Genomic DNA, 9,467 nt, shown 5'->3' with positions numbered 1-9,467 from the left:
TGATTGACTCTCGTAAGAAATTGTAATAAAAAACAACTTCAGCAGTCCATCACCGAGAAATCCGAAATGTCAACATCGTCAGACGACAACAACAGAGGGGAAAGAATCGTCAAGACAATTATCCAACTCATTAACACGAGACAATAAGTCTGTAATGGCTTCCATTAGGAACGGGGCCAAATGCTCATCTCAATTTTACAACGGCGCATGGCTTCACGGATCTAAACCGCCATATACCATATTAATAACCCTCCTCATGTAAGGACTCTGCCCTGCCCCTCACTAGTTATTATCAGGGCCTGGGAAAGCTGGGTGGTTACCGATACGGCAGCCTTACAGTCCCACAAGGGATGCCACCCGGCTTCTCTGGAAATCTGCCTATTAATGGGGCAGAAGTGCAACTATGTAAATAGGCAGATCTGCTTTTCGGCAGTGTGGGAAAGTTGAGCGATGATATCCGGTTTGTTACCATTTTTCTTGCATTCCTTAACCCCTTCAGGACCAGAGATTTTCCCTTTTTCAATTTCTGATTTTTGACCCACCTTCCAAGAGCCATAACTCTGTAATTCTTCACTGCCGTAGCCATCTGGGGGTCTGCGCCATTTTTGGGGAGGATTACTTTTAACACTGCTCACTGTGCAGCTTTGTTCTTTGCGGCGCTGCGATTAGCGCAATTCCAAATTTCTATGTTTTTTTTTTATATATCTCTATTTTTGAAAAGTAAATCAAATTATTTTTTGAACCGAAGCTGCTCTCCGTCGCCGCGCTCTGCGACACGTAACGCTCTTTATTTTTCCGTTGATTGGGCCGTGTGAGCGCTCGCCTTTTGAGGGGCGAGCTGTGCATTTTGTTAGTTCAGTTTTGGGAAACGCATCTTTTTCATCACTTTTTATTCACATTTTTGGAAAGCAAAAAGAACAGTAAACTAAATCTGAATTCTGGCGTTCCGTCTTTTTGTTTTTATCCCACAGTGTGGGACAAATATTGTGATATTCTGCCCGTTCGGAGTTTTACTTACACGGTGATACCAAATATGTATGTTTTTCTAATTGTTTAGATTTTTGTGATGTTGGAAAAGGTGTTTATTTTAACTGCTAAAAAAAACTTTATAAAGTCTTTTTTAGACTTTTTTTTAGTCGACAATGGTAGAAATAAAATCACCGACGTCCACGGGACCCACAGAGACAAAATCACTGAACCGCTGAATGTACGTAAAGGCGCCAAACCACAGTGTACACTGCAACCAAACATTACGCAGCTGGTCTGAAACACCTTGGATATAAAGGACATCATCACCTGTACATCCAGTGTCACACTGTCCCTCACCTGTACATCAAGTGTCACACTGCCCCTCACCTGTACATCCAGTGTCACACTGCCCCTCACCTGTACATCCAGTGTCACACTGCCCCTCACCTGTACATCCCGTGTCACACTGCCCCTCACCTGTACATCTAGTGTCACACTGTCCCTCACCTGTACATCCAGTGTCACACTGCCCCTCACCTGTACATCCAGTGTCACACTGCCCCTCACCTGTACATCCAGTGTCACACTGCCCCTCACCTGTACATCCAGTGTCACACTGCCCCTCACCTGTACATCCAGTGTCACACTGCCCCTCACCTGTACATCCCGTGTCACACTGCCCCTCACCTGTACATCTAGTGTCACACTGTCATTCACCTGTACATCCAGTGTCACACTGCCCCTCACCTGTATATCCAATGTCACGCTGTTCTTCACCTGTACATCTAGTGTCACACTGCCCCTCATCTGTACATCTAGTGTCACACTGTCCTTCACCTGTATATCCAGTGTCACACTGCCCCCCACCTGTATATCCAGTGTCTCACTGTCCCTCACCTGTATACACAGTGTCACACTGCCCCTCACCTGTACACACAGTGTCACACTGCCCCTCACCTGTACATCAAGTGCCACACTGTCCTTCACCTGTACATCCAGTGTCACACTGCCCCTCACCTGTATATCCAATAACACATTGTAAGCTCACCTGTATATACAGTGTCACATGTTCCCATTCACCAGTAAGTATAATATCCTCTCACCTGTACAGTATATGCAGTATCCCCCTCACATGTATATATAGTATCCCCCTCACCTGTATACACAATATCTCTTCTCACCTGTACATACAGTATTAGACTGTTCCCTTCACTTATATAAACAGCATGATCCCTCATCTGTATACATAGTATCCCCCTAACTTGTATATACAGTATCTCCCCTCACCTGTATATGCAGTATCCCCTCCTCACCTGTATATATAGTCTGGCTCCTCATCAATATATACAGTGTGGCTCCTCATTTTTGTCTCCTCACTTGTATATACCGTATCCTCCTCTCCTGTATATACAGTACCTCTACAGTGTAGATCTTCACCTATATATACTGTAACATTTTTACTCACTTGTAATACAGTATCTCTCTGCCCCTGTATATACAGTACCGCTTCACCTGTGTATACAATATCTCTCCTCACGTGTATAGAGTTTTCCACATAACCTTTATATACAGTATAGCTCCTCACCTGTGTATATAGTTTTCCGCTCACTTGCATATACAGTATCATCTCACCTGTATAGACAGTATCCCCCTGACCTGTGTCTACAGTGTGGCTCCCCAGCTATATATATGGTATCCTCTCTCGCCTGTACAGTATATATAGTATTCTCTCTCACCTGTATATATAGTAGTCCTCCTCATTTTTACAGTATATGCAGTATTCTCCCACACCTGTACATGAGGGGAGGGTTTCATCACCTGTATATACAGCATTTGCTCACCTGGGTACACAGTGTGGCTCCTCACCTGTACATATACTATCCTCCTCACCTATACAGTGTGTACAGTATCCCCTCACCTGTACGCGCCCTGTGGTTCCTCACCTGTATAGTATACACACTATCTCTCCAGACCTGTGCAGTATATATAGCAATATCCCCCAGCTGTATACATAGTATCCCTCCAAACTTGTGCAGTATATATAGTATTCTCCCTCGCCTGTGTACATAGTGTCCCTGCTCACCCATACCATATATACAGTATTTCTCCCTCACCTGAATATACAGTATCCCTCTTCACCTGTACAGTATATACATTATTTATCCTTACTTGTACTATATATACAGCATTCTCCTATACCTGTGTATATATGCACATATATATTATCCCTTCTTGCCTATACAGTAATTATAATACCTCGCTCACCATGTGGCTCCTCGCCTATACATACAGTACACACCTTACTTGTGCAATATATACAATATCCCCTCTCACTTGTACAGTATATTCAGTACTCCGATCACACACATATATATATGGTATCCCCCCTCACCTGTACAGTGTGTGCAGTACTTACATAACCTATACAGTATCCCTTTTCACATGTATATACAGTATCCCGCTCTCCTGTCCAGTAAAAAACAGTACGTCCTCTCACCTGTGTGTGTGTGTGTATATATATATACACACACACTATCTACTTCACCTGTACAAACACAGTGCGGCTCTTCACCTGTATATATTCTATCCCCTCTCACCTGTATATAAGTAGCTCCCTCACCAGTGCACACAGTGCAGCTCCTCACCTGTATTTATACTAGTTCCTCACCTGTATACACAGTGCTTCTACTCACCTGTATATATACTTCCTCCCCTCACCTGTGTATCTACTATGCCCCTCACCTGTATATATACTACTCCCCTCACCTGTGTAACTGCTATCCCCCTCACCTGTGCATATACTATCGTCCCTCACCTGAATATATACTATTCTCCCCTTCACACCTGTATATTTACTATCCCCATCACCTGTATATATACTATTCCCCCCCTCACTTGTATACATACACGATTCTCCCCCCACACCTGCATATATACTATCCCCACATCACCTGTACATTATCTACACCTCAACTGCATATATACACGATTCCCCCCTCACCTGTATACATACTAACCCCCTCACCTGTATATATACTATCCCCTCCTCAGCCGTATACATACTATCCCCCTCACCTGTATACATACTATCCCCACCTCAACTGTATACTTAATCTTCCCCTCTCTCACCTGTATACATAATATTCCCCCTCTCTCACCTGTAAGCATGCTATACCCCCCCTCACCTAAATACATACTACCCCCCTCTCACCTAAATACATACTATCCCCCCTCTCACCTGTATACACACTATCCCCCTCTCACCTATATACATACTATCCCCCATTTCACCTCTATATATACTATCCCCCTCTCATCTGTATATATACTATCCCCCCTCACCTATATGCACACTATCCCCCCTCACCTGTATACATACTATCCCACCTCACCTGTATATATACTATCCCCCTCACCAGTACTGAAACTATCCCTCCTCACCTATTATCCCCCTCCCGTATTCATACTACCCCCCCTCTCACCTGTACACATACTATCCCCCCTGACACCTGTATACATACTGTCCCCCTCACCTGTATGCATACTACCCCCCCACCTGTACACATACTATCCCCCCACTCACCTGTATATATACTACCCCCCCCCTCACCTGGACACACAGTGTGGCTCCTCATCTGTATACATACTATCCCCCTTCACCTGTATACATACTATCCCCTCTCACCTGTATACATACCATCCCCCCTCTCACCTGTATACATACTATCTCCCCTCTCACCTGTATATATACATTCTATCCCCTCCTCCCCTGTATCTATACTATCCCCCCTCACCTGTACATACAGTGCGGCTCCTCACCTGTATACATACTATGCCCCTCTCTCACCTGTATACATACTAGCCCCTCCTCTCACGTGTACACATTCTATCCCACCTCACCTGTACACATACTACCATCCCCTCTCACCTGTATACATACTATCCCCCCTTCACCTGTATGTATGCATACTATCCCCCCTCTCACCTGTGCACATACTATCCTCCCTCTCACTTGTATGCATACTATCATCCCCTCTCACCTGTACACATACTACCACCCCTCACCTGTTCACATACTATCATCCCCTCATCTGTACACATACTTACTATCATCCCCTCTCACCTGTACACGTTATCCCCCCCTCTCACCTGTACACATACTATCCCCCATCTCAACTGTATATTTATACTATCCGCCCAATCATCTGTATATATGCTATCCCACTCTCACCTGTACACACACTATCAGCCCCTCTCACCTGTATACATACTATCATCCCCTCTCACCTGTATACAAACTATCCCCTCCTCTCACCTGTATACATACTATTCCCCCTCTCACCTGTATATATGCTACCCTCTCTCTTATCTGTACACATACTATCATCCCCTCTCACCTGTATACATACTATTCCCCTCTCTCACCTGTATACATACCATCGCCCCTCTCACCTATACACATACTATCCCTCTCTTACCTGTATACATACTATCCCCCCTCTCACCTGTATACATACTATCCCTCTCTCACCTGTATACATACTATCCCCCCTCTCACCTGTATACATACTACCCCCCCTCACATGTTTACATACTATCCCCCCTCTCATCTGTATGCATACTATCCCCCCTCTCACCTGTATGCATACTATCCCCCCTCTCAGCTGTATGTATACTACCCCCCTCTCAGCTGTACACACAGTGCAGCTCCTCACCTGTACACATATTATCCCCCTCTCACCTGTGTACATACTATCCCCCTCTTACCTGTATGTATACATAATATTTCCCCCCTCTCACCTGTATGCATACTATCCCCCCTCTCAGCTGTATGTATACTACCCCCCTCTCAGCTGTACACACAGTGCAGCTTCTCACCTGTACACATATTATCCCCCTCTCACCTGTGTACATACTATCCCCCCCTTACCTGTATGTATACATAATATTTCCCCCCTCTCACCTGTATGTATACATACTATCCCCCCTTTCACCTGTACAGACAGTGCAGCTCATCACCTGTATATATACTACCTCCCCCCTTCTCATTTGTATTAATACATACTATTCCCCCTCTCACCTGTATGCATAGATACTACCCACACCCCTCTCACCTGTACATATACTACCCCCCCTCACCTGTATACATACTGCCCCCCCCTCTCACCTGTACACACATTGCGGCTCCTCACCTATACACATACTATCCCCCTCACTTGTACACACAGTGCTGCTCCTCACCCATGCATATACTTCTCCCCCCTCTCACCTGTATATATACTATCCCCCTCACCTGTATATATACTATCCCCCCTCTCACCTGTATATATGCTATCCTCCCTCTCACCTGTATATATGCTATCCTCCCTCTAACCTGTATATATGCTATCCTCCCTCTAACCTGTATATATGCTATCCTCCCTCTAACCTGTATATATGCTATCCTCCCTCTCACCTGTATATATGATATCCTCCCTCTCACCTGTATATATACTACCCCCCCCTCACCTGAATATAGATAGTACCCCACCTCTCACCTGTACACATACTATCTCCCCCTCTCACCTGTACACACAGTGCAGCTCCTCACCTGTATATATACTATCCGCCCTCTCATCTGTAGATATACTACCCCCCCACACCTGTATATATACTATCCCCCCCTCTCACCTGTATACATACTATCCCCCTCTCACCTGTATATATGCTGTCCTCCTTCTCACCTGTATATATGCTATCCTCCCTCTCACCTGTATATATGCTATCCTCCCTCTCACCTGTATATATGCTATCGTCCCTCTCACCTGTATATATACTACCACCACTCACTTGTATATATACTATCCCCCCTCTCACCTGAATATAGATAGTATCCCCCCTCCCTCCTCTCACCTGTACACATACTATCCCCCCTCTCACCTGTACACACAGTGCGTCTCCTCACCTGTATATATACTATTCCCTCTCTCACCTGTATATATACTATCCCCCTTCACCTGTATATATACTATCCCCCTCATCTGTATATATACTATCCCCCCTCTCACCTGTATACATACCATCCCCCCTCTCACCTGTACCCATCTTACCCCCCTTCTCTTACCTGTTCACATACTATCCCCCCCTTCTCTTACCTGTACACATACTATCCCCCCCCCCCTCACCTGTAGACATACTACCCCCCCCCCCCCCCTCTCACCTGTACACACAGTGCGGCTCCTCACCTGTAGGACACCTGTTTCCGGAAGGTCAGGTTCCGGAGCTTCTCCTCCACGGACTCCTCCCTGTCCCTGTGTCCGCTCTCGGGCTCCTGTACAGCGGTTTCCTCTCCTCCCTCCGCTCCCCGGCAGCCGTTGTCCCTGCTCTGAGCTCCGTCGAGCGGTGGGTTCATGTCTGTGGCGGCCCCGGGGCTGAGCGGGGAGTCCCGGGCGCAGTCACCGCTCCGCTCCCAGGCGCTGCAAATGGAGGAGGCGCCGCTGCAGCATCCATGGGGGGAGAGAGCTGGGGCATTGTGGGAAACTCCTCCCTGACCAATCGCTGCTCAGTACACGACCCCGCCCGCTACCCCGCCCCCGACACTCCTCTGCCCCGCCCCTTACTCATCACTGCTGTGATAATGAGCATGATGGACACGTAGTGTGAGGTGTGATGATGGGTGATGGGGATGTACTACAAAATATAATAGGGATGATGGGTGATGGGGATGTACTACAAAATATAATAGGGATGATGGGTGATGAGGATGTACTACAAAATATAATAGGGGTGATGGGGATGTAATATAAAGCAATAGTGATGATGAAGTAAATAATATAATAGTGATGATGGGTGATGAGGATGTACTACAAAATATAATAGGGATGATGGGGATATAATATTTAATATAGTAGTGATGATGAACGATAATGATGTAGTATATAATATAATAGTGATGATGGGGAGGTAGTATATAATAGTGATGATGGGGAGGTAGTATATAATAGTGATGATGGATGATGTGGAGTTAATAAATAATATAGTAATGAAGATAATTGAGAAAGTAGTATAGAATAAAGTAGTAATGATGAATGATGATGATGATGTAGTATATAATATGATAGTGGCGATGGATAATGAGGAGGTAGTATATAAAATAACTGATGATAGATGATGATGTACTGTATTATTTAATAGTCATAAGGAATGATGAGAATGTAGTATAAAACAATATTGATGATGGATATAGTATATAATATAACAATGATGACGGATGATAAGAATGTAGTACAAAATATAGTGATGATGGATGATGAGGATGTAGCATGTAATATAGTACCGTAGTGATGATGAATGGTAAGGGTGCAGTGTATAAAATAATAATGAGGATGTAGTATAGAATATAATAACGATCATGATGTGGAGGTAGTAAATAATATAGTAATGATGATAGTTGAGAAAGTAGTATAGAATAGAGTAGTGATGATGGATGTGGATGATGTACCATATATTATATGACAGTGAGGTTGGCTGATGAGGATGTAATATATGATTTAATAGTCATAATGAATGATGAAAATGTGATATAACAGTGATGATGGATAATGAGGATGTAGTATACAGTTTTGTTATGTTGACGGATGCTAAGGATGCAGTAAATAATATAATAATAATGATGGGAATGTAGTACAACATATAATAGTGATAATGGATGATAAGGATGTATTATACTCATACAATAATTGGATGATGAGAATGTAGTATTAAAAAGCAGTAGTGACGATTAAGATGTAGTATATAATAGTGATGATGGATGATGAGAATGTAATGCAAAATATAATAGTGACCATAAATGATGGGGAGGCAGTATATAATAGGGATGATGGATGATGAAAATGTTCAATAAAACAAGAGATGATGGATGAAGTATATAATATAACAATGCTGGTGGATGATGAGAATGTATTATTAAACAATAATTATAATGGATGATGAGAATGTAGTATATAATGTAATAATGATGATGGATCATGAGAATGTAGTATACAATATTATAGTGATTAAGGTTGACGAGGACATAGTATATAAATATAATAATGATGGATGATGAGCTTGTAGTATGTAATCTATTAGTGATGATGAGTGATGGGGAGGTAGTATATAATAGTGATTATGGATGATAAAAATGTGGTATAAAACAAAAGTTATGATGGATGAAGTATATAATATAACAATGCTGATGGATGATGAGAATGTATTATCAAACAATAATTACGATGGATGATGAGGATGTGGTATATAATATAATAGTGATGATGGATGATGAGGTTGTAGTATGTAATATAGTAGTAATGATGAATGGTAAGGATACAGTAAATATTTTAATAATGATGACAGGAATGTATTACAATATATAGTAGTGACGATGGATGATGAGAATGTAGTTCAAAATATAATAATGATGAGGAGGAGGTAGTATATAACATAAATGATGAATGATGAGAATGTATTATAATTATAAA

At 43.1% G+C, this 9,467-nt stretch overlaps 1 protein-coding gene across 3 annotated transcripts in view; it reads right to left on the bottom strand.

The window, feature by feature from the left end:
• DGKI (diacylglycerol kinase iota) overlaps positions 1-7,407 on the bottom strand; it is a 249,655-nt gene extending 242,248 nt beyond the window's left edge. For all 3 annotated transcript variants that reach the window (XM_066590336.1, XM_066590337.1, XM_066590339.1), the window contains exon 1: positions 7,194-7,407. In XM_066590336.1, the coding sequence (XP_066446433.1) occupies positions 7,194-7,360 (167 nt within the window). In that variant the 5' untranslated portion in view covers positions 7,361-7,407. The remainder of the gene's footprint in view (positions 1-7,193) is intronic.
• Positions 7,408-9,467: the final 2,060 nt, after the last annotated feature.

This window comes from Eleutherodactylus coqui, chromosome 2, assembly GCF_035609145.1.
Source record: "Eleutherodactylus coqui strain aEleCoq1 chromosome 2, aEleCoq1.hap1, whole genome shotgun sequence".
Classification (NCBI taxonomy): Eukaryota; Metazoa; Chordata; class Amphibia; order Anura; family Eleutherodactylidae; genus Eleutherodactylus; species Eleutherodactylus coqui.
The sequence above is the reverse complement of the archived record's forward strand: the minus strand, read 5'-3'. Positions and strand labels throughout refer to the sequence as shown.